The 15,165-nt window shown below is 41.9% G+C and overlaps 2 protein-coding genes across 2 annotated transcripts in view; one reads left to right on the plus strand and one right to left on the minus strand.

Moving 5' to 3' along the window:
- The window catches only part of kif18a (kinesin family member 18A), a 30,277-nt gene extending 27,761 nt beyond the window's left edge, over nt 1-2,516 (minus strand). The window contains exons 1-2 of the mRNA XM_080785854.1: nt 2,412-2,516; nt 1,409-1,760 (exon numbers count right to left, since the gene is read on the minus strand). Of these exons, the coding sequence (XP_080641980.1) occupies nt 1,409-1,727 (319 nt within the window). The 5' untranslated portion in view covers nt 1,728-1,760; nt 2,412-2,516. The remainder of the gene's footprint in view (nt 1-1,408; nt 1,761-2,411) is intronic.
- A 1,906-nt stretch (nt 2,517-4,422) lies between these two features.
- The window catches only part of mettl15 (methyltransferase 15, mitochondrial 12S rRNA N4-cytidine), a 64,083-nt gene continuing 53,340 nt past the window's right edge, over nt 4,423-15,165 (plus strand). Inside the window, exon 1 of the mRNA XM_080768212.1 lies at nt 4,423-4,677. Within this exon, the coding sequence (XP_080624338.1) occupies nt 4,441-4,677 (237 nt within the window). The 5' untranslated portion in view covers nt 4,423-4,440. The remainder of the gene's footprint in view (nt 4,678-15,165) is intronic.

The raw sequence follows: 15,165 nt of genomic DNA on the forward strand, positions 1-15,165 counted from the left end.
AGAAAAGAGGAGTCACACAATAAATAAATAGATTACAACATTGTTGGTGATGACCTTGTAAGCTTGAAAACTATATCAAGCCATACAAACAAGTAACAATATAATGCATTTCACTCAGTGGCAAAAAAATGCTGATGCATTATTTTGCACAATAAGAAAACCAGTAGTTCGTCCATTGTTATTACTAGAGCAGTGCCTGTGGGGCCTCTACATGCAAGTGGGAAATGCATGCCCCACCAAGATACTATTTCTGTGTCCCCGTTATGCCCATATGGAGTTTCTTTGTCAGCATGCCCAAATATGGAGTCTATGCAGACGTCAGAATGATGTAAGAACAGGCCAGCTCCATATATTAACACTGGGCAGGGGTCCTGTCCAGAGCCCGGGCAGAGGCCTTTTGTGGCGGTTCTGGGCAACTGTGGGTCCGACCGACTCGACATAGGGCAATGCACTCCCTGTGGGGGTGTGGAACGTGTGTGTCGAATTTGAAGTAGGTGGGGAGAACGGTTCTCGAGGATATCGTCTCCGCCAGACCTAAGCTGTGAGCAGCTAATCTCCGGCACTGTTGGACCAATCTGCGTGATCTCAGCACACTCTCCCTGGAGGCCAGAGCAGAACCAGTCGGTAAAATATTCCACATCGGCCTGTTATAGTGGCACCATTAGGCCGATTTGTGCAAAACACATTTTTTTATATTACTTCCACAGATTTTGTTCAAAGATCACCCAAATCGGTGCACATTATCTATATAGTCAAGACTCAAGTGATCAAGACCATCTGTCCGATTTTTCATAATGCATCACGATTGGCTAAGATTGGCATTTAAAGTTTGCAGGAGTGGCTCGTTTTGAACAAATTGCCTCAAATCATGAACACAGCCACCGATTGCCATGAAATCTTTGCACATTCCCACTATGCAGAGGAAGAAAATGCCCCCTTTACACATTGTCCTGTTATAGCGCCACCAGGAGGTAGATTTTTGCAAAATATATATGTTTTATTACTCCTGCAGATCAGACTTTGTCCAAACATGACACACATCGGTACACATTATCTCTATGGTCATGTATCAAGACGGATCTGTCCGATTAGATTGCCAATGCCATCTAAAAGTTTGCAGGAGTGGCTCGTTTTGAACAAAATTCCTCAAATCATGAATGCAGCATGATTGCTGTGAAACTTTGCACAAACATTTTTACTAAGTATGCCGAGGAAGAAATGGCACCCATTTGACTATTATAGCACCACCAGCAGGATGATTTTTGCCATTTTTACATTACTCCTACAGATTGTCCAAAAATCACACAAATGGATATGCATTATGACTAGTCATGTGATCAAGTCGAAATTTTTAATCTTCCTAACATAATCACTGTAACAAAATGTATTTCTTTTAAGTGAAACTTACCTGTGCAGTTAAACCCAGCCAAGACTCCATCCAGAACTGTTTTCGTAGTGTTATCAAAGATGTCCACTTGGATAGAGTCCTCTCCAAATACATGATCAAACACAAACTTGAGGTCTTTGTTTGGCCTCTTGCTCATGTCCCTGTTTCTTACACGTTTTGACCCAAAACACAAGATATCCTCCTGTTGCTTGGGATCAAATATCAGCATGTGATTGTCCACAACCTGGACCACGTTCCTGAGGTTGTCACGCTTCTCATTGTCATTCTCTGGCCTCACTCTAACAACCACCTTCACATGACTGCAGACCTCTAATGACATGATGTCTCTCTGTAGTGATGTTGAGCAAATGCTCTGCAAAACAAACAATGCCAGGCATAGTTAGACTCATGTAATACTGCCACATCAAGCTTTCAGTAGTTCTTTTTTTGTGTGAATTCAAACAGTAAATAATATTTTAGTAACAAGTGTGTGTGTGTGTGTGTGTGTCATACAGACAGTCACACACAATATTCCTATTATATTCATTCCAGTACACAACCGTATTCATTACTAAAGACGTCGACATAATCATGAGTTCCTCGAAGGACCATCAGATATAGTTTCAGCCGGTGTTTATACATTGCACAGTACACTGCTTTACAGATGCTTTCGTAACGAGTGGGTGGGCTACATGCAGTTAGCCTAACGTGGATCATGGTCAGGGAAACCTTTTCAAAATGCTCATGTTCTTCTAGGTGCACGTACATTATATACGCAAGAAGGTGCTCAAACATTACTTTTCGACACCCTGACATCATTATGTCTCATTTACATTAAAGACAGACGCATGATTCGGGCTCAACGAACATATAACGTACATGTTAGCTTGTTAGCCAAAGGAGCAAAGAGCACAAAGAGATACATATCTGCCAACGTTAGAATACTTTCTGCTAAGTTACCGGTTTATTTAATATAACTGACGCTGTGCCGCTCATATCTGGGGTAGTGTGCAACGTGTCTTACCTTTATCAAAAACTGGGGATCATTAGAAATTTAGTTTGAAGTGTCGAAGTCCGTGCTAGCAAGAGCTTAAAACGCGGAACAACATCAACAAGCGCCAATATTTTCAAACACAAGCCCTGAACGGTAGATTGAACCTAACACTTTTGTGATTGGACAGACTGGTGATGACGTTTTGGTTTGACGAGTTTTGTAGTCCGGTCTGCGATGGATTCCAAAATCCTGGTGATGCAAGGATTAATATGGTTAGGATAATAATAGTAATATAATTATTATTAATAATAATAATAATACTTATTATTATTATGTTGTGTTTTGTGATATTCACAAGATTATTCTTCACCAAAATAATCTCCAGAAATTAAACACTTCTTACGATGTTTACATCGTAAGGGGACCCCGTAGCCTGGGACCCCGTCCATAACACACTTCCGGACATCTTTAGGACTACAATCATGGAAGTATTAGACTACAACTGTCACACCAAGGTGGAGCTACATAGACGTACCAGTCGATTGACTCGATTCACGGTAACTATCTTACTGAGAATGTTAACACGTGCAGAATTTGTTTCGTTTTCTGACACTCTCTGGTTTATTTAATTACTGGGTTATGGTTATGTGTTCGCAAATGCTACTGGTGATAGTGTACGTGCATCGATCTCGCCTTGTAATGTCACACATGACGTGCAGAGCTAACGTGTTAGCTGTCATTGTACTTTATTTTGTGTGTGCCACACAACGCGCGCACACAAAAGCTCTGTGTGCTATAGCTTCTTCCATTGACAGATGTCATGATAAATACATAAACTGACAAACACAAATGTTCCACAAATGTGGAGAGGACATTGCTTTCTTTTAAAGATTTAGAATGTAGTTACCTTTTATATTGTATTTTATGTATTTTTCTGGGTGTTTTTATTGTGGTGTATTTATGTATTGTATTGTCTTGTATTTAATGTTTGCATTGTCCCAGCAAAACGTTTTCCCCTTCTGGATAAAGACTTCTGATCTAATGTACAGTAGCATTCTTAGCAATCCCACACTAACTTTCTTCAGGAATAGTACTTTGTAGTTAGTGAAATATTCTAGTGAGGGAGGGGGGTGCTCACTGCTGGCTATATGTACCTTTGCACCGCTACACCAGCATGCCTATTAAGAGCATTGGACCATGGACCAGACAGTATTGACATGACAGAGATTTTATTCAGTCTCTTTTCAGATACAGTGATGGAAATGGTGAATGACGGATGATGAGTGATGATTTGACTGGCAAGAGAAATAAATAAATAACAGTAAATAATGAGGATATAAGTCAGGCGAAAGGCATACTTACATTAATGCATCAGATACAGGCACAGGGGTTGTGGTGCTGCAAGCACCTCTCAGTGAGAGACAAATGTTTGTATGCTGCCTAGTTAGGCCTAGCCCTATATATCCCTCAGGTGTGCAGATTATTAGCCCCGCCCACACCACTAACAGGCAACCTGCTACTGCTCCGCCCCCACTCTCAGCTAGAGTGGTGGGTTCAATTTTTTTTCCTCTGTCGTAATGTGCCCATTCTTTTTAAGAGTTAGTGTAACACAATTTCAGGTGTAAACCATAGGTGTATCAAAGTATTTGACATTTAATTACAAAGTCTCCCAAATATATATCACATTGTACCATTTAATTTGAGCCTGTAAGAGACCTATGGTTTTCTGGGCTCAGAGGGGCGGACCATCTACGGGAATTCCTATTGGTTCACCAACTATTACAAATGGTTTGACTTAACCCTGGCTAATAAGACTTATATGCCTTAATACATACTCAATACTTCCCCTAATTAGGATAAAAACTCACACCCGTGTTATCGTGCATCATCATGACACAATTTCAGGTGTAAACCATATGTGTATCAAAGTATTTGACATTTAATTACAAAGTCTCCCAAATATATATCACATATCACATTGTACCATTTGCTTAATTCTCATATATGACCCATATGAATTATCATATTTTCCCCAGAGTTTCTGTCAGGAGCCAGGACCATGATATACCGTGATGTGTCCAAGCTCTGCTATTTGGGGTCAAGACAAGCAACTCTTTCTATTTGGAGAGTCAGGATGCCTTGGATGTTCTTTGTGCACTCATCAACAATTGGCTCATCTAGTCCGTGTTACCAGGATAGATCTCAAGATCTTTCTTCCTTTGCAACTGAAAAGACTCCTCACAAACCGGTCATGCTCAAAGAAGTGCTTCGTTGCTTAGATGTCCAACCCGCACAGGTAATAATTATTTCTTCTATTTTCATCATTTCAAATTATATAGAGCGAACAGTCACACAACTACAATGCAACAATGATACTATTGTGTGCATCATGGATAAATAAATATATATGATATAATTCCTGGGTTATGACTGAATAGGTAGTCATTGTGACTTGAGGGAATTTTGTGAAAATTCACCACTCCTTGTCATATGTAAGCCAGTACCTCGGCTTCAAACTGTTTTATGTACTATCCTATAGGGACAGATGGACATGACACAAAAGCCTGCTGGTGTGGTGGGCAGCAAAGGAGGGTTAATAATGGTGCCCTCCACACCTTTTTATGCATAAACTGGGCAGGTGGGGGCCATGGGTCGACAACTTAGTCAGGGATTTCACAATATAACAGTGTACTGTGTTGGCAGGACATAAAGTGCTGCATGAACTTAACACCTCTAAACTCCTCCGCTTCCTGCCCATTTGCCAACTGTCCCAACATAGCTTGCCAATTTGTTGCTATTAAAACAGATGATAACATTTGTTCGAGGAAAGTCATGCAGTACATACCATAACATCCACTTAGTGTTACAGTCTACCAAATTGTAATGATGCATAATTACAGTAACTTGTAACCTATCGATATCTGTCAAGCAATCAAAAGTCAACACACTGCTATTAGCCTCTAATACAGAGCTGTACAATCAGGCAATCACAGAATTGTAGTGGTTAAGTGAAGGTGTGACTATATTCAATGGCAGGGAGGAGCAAAACCTCCCTGTGTTATCAGACAAATTCCCTCTCAAATCACTGGGGACTAAGGTTAATATTTTTGAATGGTTGTTGTAAAGCAATCAGCCATGTGTAGCTGCTTTTTTCAGTGAAGCCAGAGTTTGTATAAATGGAGCACTCATGTGATTACGGGTGTCTGAGAGCAAATACTGCAATTAGACCAAAGTGGGTAAATGCAGCCTTTCAACACCGTGCTGTCTCCCACACATGAAATCTGTCTGTGGATATCTACTGTATATGGGCAGGAGTCATATTGCACTATTTTCACAATACATTGCACACACAGTTTCACACATTGTCAGACACACAATAGTATTTTGTGCTATGTTTTTCATGAATACACACTAATTACATTCATTAATGTTAAAGAAAACCGGCAGAAAAAGACTCTCTAGTTCTACATAAACCTTTAAGGAAGACTCCTTAGACAGACTAAGACAATATTTTTGAGCGGTGCTAGTTGCGCCAACACTTGAGTATATGTGTAGCAGCATGAGTCTGTGTCTAACTGTCGATTTAGTTTTAGCCTGTAAGAGACCTATGGTTTTCCGGGCACAGAGGGGCGGACCATCTCCGGGACTTCCTATTGGTTCACCAACTATTACTGTTACAAATGGTTTGACTTAACTTTGTATGTGCCTACAAGCAAAAAAGATGTCACGCTTAGAGAACCTCTCAAACAATGTGTACATGCATTGCTTGCTTTCAGGCCTAAAGTGCAAGTTTGAGTTATAGACCCCTGGCAAGGAATAGTGTTAGGGTTGCAGACTGTGGAGGTTGTGGTTAGTGTATATAGACCCTGCATAGTCTGATGGAAAAAGTTCATGCAGTGAGATGGAATGGAAGTCATCTGGGTTAGGTTTGTTTGAGTTCTTCTTAAAAGGATCCCTGGCTAATAAGACTTATATGCCTTAATACATACTCAATACTTCCCCTAATTAGGAATTAAAAATCACCCCCGTGTTATAGTGCATCATCATGACGTAACATGTCTGTTTGCTCAGACACATCCATCCATCCATCTATCTTCTACCGCTTATCCGTAGTCAGGTCGCAGGGGCAACAGCTCCACCAGAGTGCTCCAGACTTCCCTCTCCAGAGCAACATTAGTGACTTCCTCCTGGGGGATTCCGAGACGTTCCAAGGCCAGTGAGTCAATGTGTTTACTCCTGTGCTGCGCCTTGGTCTGCCCCGGGGTCTCCTCCCAGTGGGACATACGTCAGACACATATGATGTAAATTCTCCATTCATTGTCAATGGGAATTTAATCTTCATGTAGGAAAAAAATACAGATCTAGTCTAGACCACACATGGATTGGCAAATGACATCATCAACTTGCGACGGGCATTGCCCCTATTGAGTGCAAGATTAACTGTTTTTAAAATAAATACAAATATTGAAGGTGTTTTATAGGGCAGTAAATACATTTTAAACCGATAATGGCATAATGCTTCAAAAAAGGAATCAGAACACAAACAAATATTACAAAATAAGCTGTTTTAATTCATTTTAGCCATATAAATAAATATAATATGTTTGAGAGTAGGTCATGGGAGAAACATCCACTGTAGTTACTAGTCAGTATATCGAGTTGCAGGACAAACAAGAGATCAACAAAAATATAATAAAGTCTACACACTTTTAAATAATCTCCCACTGTTTATTACAAGCTCAGTCCAACAATGTTTCAATCCTGTCTTGATCTTCATCATTCATTCCTGATGAAGTTCTATAAGGGACCATATGGGTTATTGAACAGAAATTGCAATAAACAGTGGGAGCATATTTAGCAGTATGAAGGCTTTATAGGCTTTATTTTTTGTTGTTGAATTGACAATTTTTTGCATGGGGACCAGTATCTTGCTAAATAGCAAACTGCTAATGGACACAAAAGTATATCCATTGAATGGGTTGAGTTGTATAAATATCTTGGGATTTGGTTGGACAACAAGTTAAACTTAAAACACCACATCGATGCCTTGGCAAAAAAGCTAAAGTTCACACTGAGTTTCTTGTACAGAATGTAGTCCTGCTTTTCTAATGCTTCTCGCAAAAAGCTGGTTACAGGCCTCTTCCTGTCGCAGCTCGATTATGGCGATACTGTCTACCGTTTTTCAAGTTCCTCAACTCTTCCTCAAACTTGAAACCTTTTTTCATGCTGCATTGAGGTTCCGTATAGGACTCATCACTGTACTCTACGCCCTAGTGTAGAGTACTAGTGGCCCTAGTGGGTTGGTACTCTTTAACGTCTTGCAGGTTTCTATTGGTATATTCTCACTTTAAATTTGTTCTAAATTTGAACTTGTCCAAAACTATCTCAACCTCAGATCAAACGACTCGTGCCCCCAACAAAATCTGAGGCTTGGAAAAAAAAGCCTTGCCTTTTTTGGACCCTGGTCATGGAATGAACTACAGTACAGACCAAACTCAAACTGGCTTCTGTGATTCCCCTAGTGAGCTTTAAAAGGATTGCCATGGGCACACTTTCTAAACATTGCTCCTGCTTTGATGTATAGCAAATGTTGGTTCTCTTGCTTTTTAGTTTATTAGCAAATTTCGTTCCCTTTGAGCTTCTTTGGTAGTGGGTACTGTAATTATGAGCGTTGCATTTTTGTCCTGTCTTGTGTTTATTGTTACTGGCAGAGCTGTGTTACTTATTTTGCCTCTTCTCTTGGCCAGTTCACACTTGTAAAATAGACTTTAGTCTCAATGTGGTTTTTATTGGTTAAATTAAGGTTAAAAAATAATACCCACGGCTGTGTCACTCATGGGGTGCAGCCATGAGGACATGAAGAAGCTGTGGGAAGCTGTTTGTTGGTGCACTCTATAGAGGCCCCTTAAAGGGCCACTTCACCCCTTTTCCAACCAGATCTTATTTTAATGATGTTTGGGAGACGAGAAACACTTTCCTGGGGTTTTTATGTGGGTAAAATGTGTTTTTAGATATTGTTGTATTTCAAGGTGCCTGTGATGTCACACACACTGGCCTCACGTCCTTCCTGGACTACATATTGTCTCAAAAAGACAGCCGTCCCCCTCTCCACAAGGTGGGGTGAGTGCACCAAAGCATTATGGTCATTGAAGTAATCCAGCAATCCAGTCGAACCCTAGTCAAACACAGACTACATTATCTTTCTGGCACCCAGGGTGCCGGCCTGATTCCGGCGAGCCGCCACGCATCCGAAACGGTTGAGAAATGACAGAGTTACCGTGTGGGAGTCCCTCTACTGTACCCTCCACTGTACTGTACTGTACTGTACTGTCACTGTACTGGCACACCCGAAATCACCATATATACAGTTAACATGTGCGTGTGTGTTTGTGTGTGTGTTAGGTTGCGCACAGGTGGTGAAAAACAACCATGCTGTTTTCGTGCTCAGACGCACCCAGCCACCCACCCACCCACCCACACACAAAGTCACTTAAGGAAGTGGTTGCACCACTTAAAAATAAAAACCTGACTGATACATCTTGATCACATCACCCCAGAGAGAATGTGTACTGAAGTGTTAGACAAAATCTGTAGGAAGGGTGTTTTGGGTATTTTGAATAAAACAGAAGATATTGTGAAGTGGGCCGTTATAGCACCACCATGAGGCACATATGAAGTTTCTTAATTGGCCCAATGCAAGTGTGACAAATAAACACACATACGGACAGGGAAGAAAACATTATCCCCTGCCGTTCCGGCCTGGCAGAGATAATTAGTTTATTTTTATTTTGTATTATTATTCTTTTTTTAACCAGATATAGACGTTTACTTTATTTAAAGCCAATGTTCCAGTCAGTTTATCCAGGTAAACAATCAGGATTAATCAGGACTGTCCATGGTGCTGAAGGCTCATTGCTGTATGGAGTGCTGAAGGGACAGCGCCCCTTTGTGAACAGTAAGCATGAATGACTCCAAATCTAATCAAATATAAATGGAGTTGGATAAGGAGCTGCTTCACTGCAATGGATTCAAGAATGCTTGTGTGGATTCATACTTCTATATAAATATCATTGCCCTTGTAGTACTCAGTCAGGGGTTTAACGTACACATATTTGTTTCCGAACCATTTTGGTACAGTGTCAAACGAGTGTAAAAATATACTATGTACCTCCATTCAATGATGCATTGCTAAAAGTATGATTTCCATTGCACTTGGAGAAACAGGACTGGAAGTTTTCTGTAAGGCATATTTCAAGTCATTATTCAACTCATACAGTAAATCATTGAATGCTAATATTGTTGAGCTAATATTTATTTTCTTCTTAGCTTTCAATAGTAGCATTACTGATCTGTTTAATTGAGTTCAGTATAGTTTGAACATTAAATATGCCTGTAGTCAGCTGTAGAAGTTGTGCAATTAAATATCCTCTCACATAGTCAATTAGTTTCATGTTCAACTGTTTTCATGTTTGTATGAATGATTGCTTTAATTATTGTGTCCACAACTTATTTACTGTAGAATAGCCTGTAATGGTGTCGGTTACATTATAGTTCCATTCTTTTAACACTGTGTATTATAATGCCAATTCTATGTTTGAAACTATGGGGTTTGTTTTTGTTTCAGTTGGATTCTGAGAGTTTGTTAGGTAAAAGTGCTGTACTGTACTCTCTCCTCCCACCCACGCAAAGGGGAACATCCCTGTGACTGCATACAGAGAGGAAATTGTTTGTTTCAGTAGTGCGAGGAAATCCCAGCTGGCTTGTTGCTTCTGTGGCATCATCCTCCTCCCCCTCCTGTTTGTCCACCCCCTCTACCTCACTAGTACTGATGGGCAAATAGAACGGTTCTGGTGAGAAAGACGAGGCATGGGGAATCCTCCTCTGGCACCGGCTGCTTGGGTTGGGGACCTCCGCCAGAATAGATTAATGAGCCGTCAGCTGAGAGTCCAGGGGAAAAACCCTGTGCTGCTTTACTAAGGGAAAGAAGCTGCCTACGCTTAGACTGCAGTCTCACCACACTCCCCCTTGTGGAGTTAACAAGGCCATAAATGTTAATACTTCCTTTTTTGGACGATTATCCAGAAACTGCTCTTTACCATGTGCATGCACTGTGGAGAGCTTTGATGCAGAAAGTTAAATCATGATTATTTGCCGATGTGACAGATGATGAATCATTGTGTATGGAGTTGCAATAGTATGTGACATTGTAAAATATAGTTTGCTCACACCCATATGTGCATTTATATTGATACATGATGTGGGATGGCGTATTGGAAATGTGTCCAATCTTCAATTGCAACTTCAGAGTCAGAGTTTTGATCCTCTTGACATCCTATATTCACCCTGTTTTAGTTTGGATCTATGTCCAAGTTCATACATTCTCCAGGATATCTGTCACCAAGTCATGTCTGCCATGATAGATGTAGTTTGACACACTCTGAATCAGAAGTTCAGTCAGAGTCAAACTACCTCTCTTTAGGAACATAACCTGTCTTACCAAGTGTGAACTACCATCATATCTGGAACAAAATGTCACTTATTAAATATTTAGTAAAACATGAGTCACTACTGAGGTAGATTATTTACTCTCATTCTGGGTGAATAGGAAATATATTTTACTTAATGATCTTTCAGTATGCATAGTAAAGATTAAATATCGAACAATAGAAAACAACGGTAGTAAAAATTAATATTATACATTGCTCATTGTATTTTATGGGACTAGCCTCTCTAGTGGATTAGAATTAAATCATCTCGAAAACGCATATTGTAAAATTCTGTTGGAGATGGGGAGATCCTACATATTTGTTTAAGTCTCAAAAGTACAATTTTAGAATTATGAAATCAAATTCACTGTTGTATACTGTACAATGTTTGCAACTATGATATATCGAGTGTTTGACTCAAGGCTGTGTTGAGTCTCGCTGGTGTAATTGGATGGTTGTAGAGACTTCCTGTAACTGATAACTGGAAGGTTCAACACCACAAAAGCCTTTGTCTGTCTATATCTGGAAGTGTCTTCAAGCAAGACACTAAACCCTTACCTGCCTCAGAGGCGCTGCAAATGGTTCACCTTGCACTAGATCCCACCTTGTGAAATGCGCACCATTATGTGTCACAAAGGCATGCAAAAAGCGACACACTTCTTAATGCATGTAATTTCGTGACATACTATACTATAATATTCATACATACTAGACAGCACATCATCTGATAGAAGAAGAAAAAATGTATGCTGTGAATATAAAATAATACTGAGATAAACTTTATTATTATTGCAGAGAGACTCAAAATAACGATTTTATTGCTTGAACTTGAAGCTGTTGAAGCAGTGCATCGTCTTTGAAAAAGGTATCACAATAATGCATGTAATGGGCAGTAAATATACTACCTGGAGCAAGGGATGTTCTGTTTTCTCAAATGTAAATGCGCCACCCCACCCCCTTGTGGGTCTTACCTTTGTTTCGTTTTTTTCACTCCTCTTTTGTTTTTGGGAGCACTGAGTAGTGAAAGAGGAGGCTGGTGAATAATTGATCCTTGTAATTAAACACTCCAGCTAGGGACGCTGGGGCTGATTGACGGCCAGATATTAGGCCCTTGTCTCGTAAGGTTGCAAGTTTAGTCTGAGGTTATCAGTGGCCAGAAGAGTCTTACTCCCTCCCTGCCTCATTACTTTCATGAGTAGAACATTTCATAGTGGAGTGGTGGGGGCGTGGTGTGAAAGACAGTCTGGGACTTCATTAGCCAAATGGGGTGCCTCAGTCTATGGTATGCCAAATTGTTGCTGAACAGACAACCCCCTTGTGGGTAGTAGGGTACTTCACTGCATCGTCCTGTGGAGATGCCTCCACCCATTTATCTTGCTCATATTCTTCAACATGAATAATGTTTATAATAAAAGTAAGCTGTGTCATCTTTTGGGAGCACTTCACATGATGTATAGGTGGCAGCAGCTTTTGAATCGGTTTCCCATGCCAGTATTGTTTGTGTTATTACGATTTTTAACAACTTGCACTGTATATGTATATGAGAGAAGGGAAAGCCGATTTCTATACTGTTTACTGAACATAACACACAGGGGTAAAGGAGAATGAGAGGCTGCTATACTATATAACTGCTAAATGAATCACTGGGAGCTGAAAACAGTTTTAGTAACTTTATTGTGTGCGTTACATGCATGCAATATTGCTGAAAGTAGGGAAAATAAACAAAGTGAAACCCACCCAACACACAGAATCAATACTATTACAGAGGAGTTCATGACAATATTTACATTTGTGCGTAGTGCATGAGCGTGGGTATGGTAATCAGATGTATGCCCTGTGGACAGCTGAGTAGGGATGATGACTCATTCCTGCAACACATCCTTGATTGGGGTTCAGATGAAGGCTCACAAAGTAAAAACACTGCCAGTGATTTATACAGTGATGCATTTTAGAGTAGTTCATTTTACTATTCCAAACTAGAGAAGCTCGGAGTGCATATCCCCACCAGGTTGGGTTGCATAGCCAGGGCTATGTAAGATCTTGCATCACGTTAACACAATCGGTGCCGGGATGCCTTCAAAATAGGAGCTCTGGGGTGCCGGAAAGACATGGCCAACGCTGACCTGGACAACCAAAGTGATTGAAGCGACAGTGGAAACTGGAAACAAATACATATCTTCAGGTTTTAACGCACCTTCAGTCCCCGGCCTCTAGCCTGGCTTTGGTCATACTGATAATGTGGATTCACTCTCGCTTCACCCCACTATCATGATATCGGGGAGGAGGCGTGAGTAAATCCACGTTGGGTCAGGCAAAGCCAAGCTACCAAGTCTCCACCACTGATCGTTTAGTTTACCTACCAGCCAGCTTGTCTGCAGTGTGTCTGTCAGGCATACTCTGTGTCAATAAGAATGAATTAACGCTCCACTCCTCGCGGCACATAATTGTCAAATAGCTCTCTGTAGTATTGGGTCCAACAGTCGAGCCGAATGCGTAAACTCCAGTAGCCAGTTCAAGAGATGCAGCCTTGTCTACTTGACTTCCATAGAGTCCAGTGCATTAGGCTACCCATAGCTGCCCAGAGCCGTCATTGGACTGGCCCCATGAAGTGTACAGAGTTGTTGCAACTCTCTCATCTAAATAGCTCTGGTTCCTACCTAGGGACACCCTAGGGACGTAGGCGTAACCACATGCGCTTAAGGCCCTGTTCAGACTGGCAGCGCAAATGTGATTTCCCATCCAGGAGTCTGAACAAGGCGGAATGCCATTCAAATCTGATTAGCAAAAATCCTTTTGGCATACAGACTACATAAAAAAAAAAGTGCCAATTATCTAATGTAATCCTGGGCGCTGCACTTCCTCTGCCAACTTGGGGGGCAGCGGACTGACCTCATGCCTCCTTCTATGCATGAGGAGTCCAAGCTGTTTCTTTTCACCTGACAGGGGGGAATTTACCTGGTCGGACGCAGCGCGTGGAGGGAACACGTTATTCCGACCATTCCATTCCCCACCATCAGGCGCCCCAGCTGGCCAGGGGGAGATAGTTTTAGAGACCAGGATTACTGCATGTTTTTGTGAGGGTACCTACCCTTGGGGACACGGGGAGAACATGCAAACTCCAATGGTGGGCCTCAAATCTGATTTGGGTGGATTTGGGCTGCCAGACTCAACAGGGACTTAGTGACGTGTCCTACGTCTACCTCACAAACTATCTCTATGAAACATTAGCGTGAGCACACGTCCGCAACTGGTTCTGGCCCACATCAAGTGACCTTTTGACCAATGTGGCCCACACCCCAAGTTGAGTTCAACAGGCCTGGTTGGTCGAAACAAATCATTGAATTTCCTTTATGGGACACAAACAGAAAAAACTTCATTTGATTGGTTGCCGACACAGACAGTGAATGAAAGGCAACAGCCTCATTGAAAACAATGTATTTAAAATTAAAACTCTGGAGTGCTGCATGGGTCATGTGACCACACTGTTTTCTGCCCCCTCATTGGCGGCACTCTCTCTCTCTACGCGTATATTCTTTCTACGTCCGAGCATAGACATGGTAACGCCCCGCCTGCCTCTGATTGGCCTACCGACAGAGCATAGACATGGTAGCGCCCCGCCTGCCTCTGATTGGCCTACTGACAGAGCATAGACATGGTAGCGCCCCGCCTGCCTCTGATTGGCCTACCGACAGAGCATAGACATGGTAGCGCCCCGCCTGCCTCTGATTGGCCTACCGACAGAGCATAGACATGGTAGCGCCCCGCCTGCCTCTGATTGGCCTACCGACAGAGCATAGACATGGTAGCGCCCCGCCTGCCTCTGATTGGCCTACCGACAGAGCATAGACATGGTAGCGCCCCGCCTGCCTCTGATTGGCCTACCGACAGAGCATAGACATGGTAGCGCCCCGCCTGCCTCTGATTGGCCTACTGACAGAGCATAGACATGGTAGCGCCCCGCCTGCCTCTGATTGGCCTACTGACAGAGCATAGACATGGTAGCGCCCCGCCTGCCTCTGATTGGCCTACTGACAGAGCATAGACATGGTAGCGCCCCGCCTGCCTCTGATTGGCCTACCGACAGAGCATAGACATGGTAGCGCCCCGCCTGCCTCTGATTGGCCTACTGACACAGCCGGTGTCTCCGAGGTGGAAGTTACATGCTGGATAGTCTGCTGTGAGAGGTTACTCTGTGGTGGGAAATAAATAAAGAATACAAGTCAAGTACGATATATAATAGCTACAAGAGAATGACAGCTTGGCACGTGCGGCAGCAACTTTTATTTTTGTAGAAGAGG

Source organism: Protomyctophum bolini (assembly GCF_963924005.1).
Source record: "Protomyctophum bolini genome assembly, chromosome: 1".
Lineage (NCBI taxonomy): Eukaryota > Metazoa > Chordata > Actinopteri > Myctophiformes > Myctophidae > Protomyctophum > Protomyctophum bolini.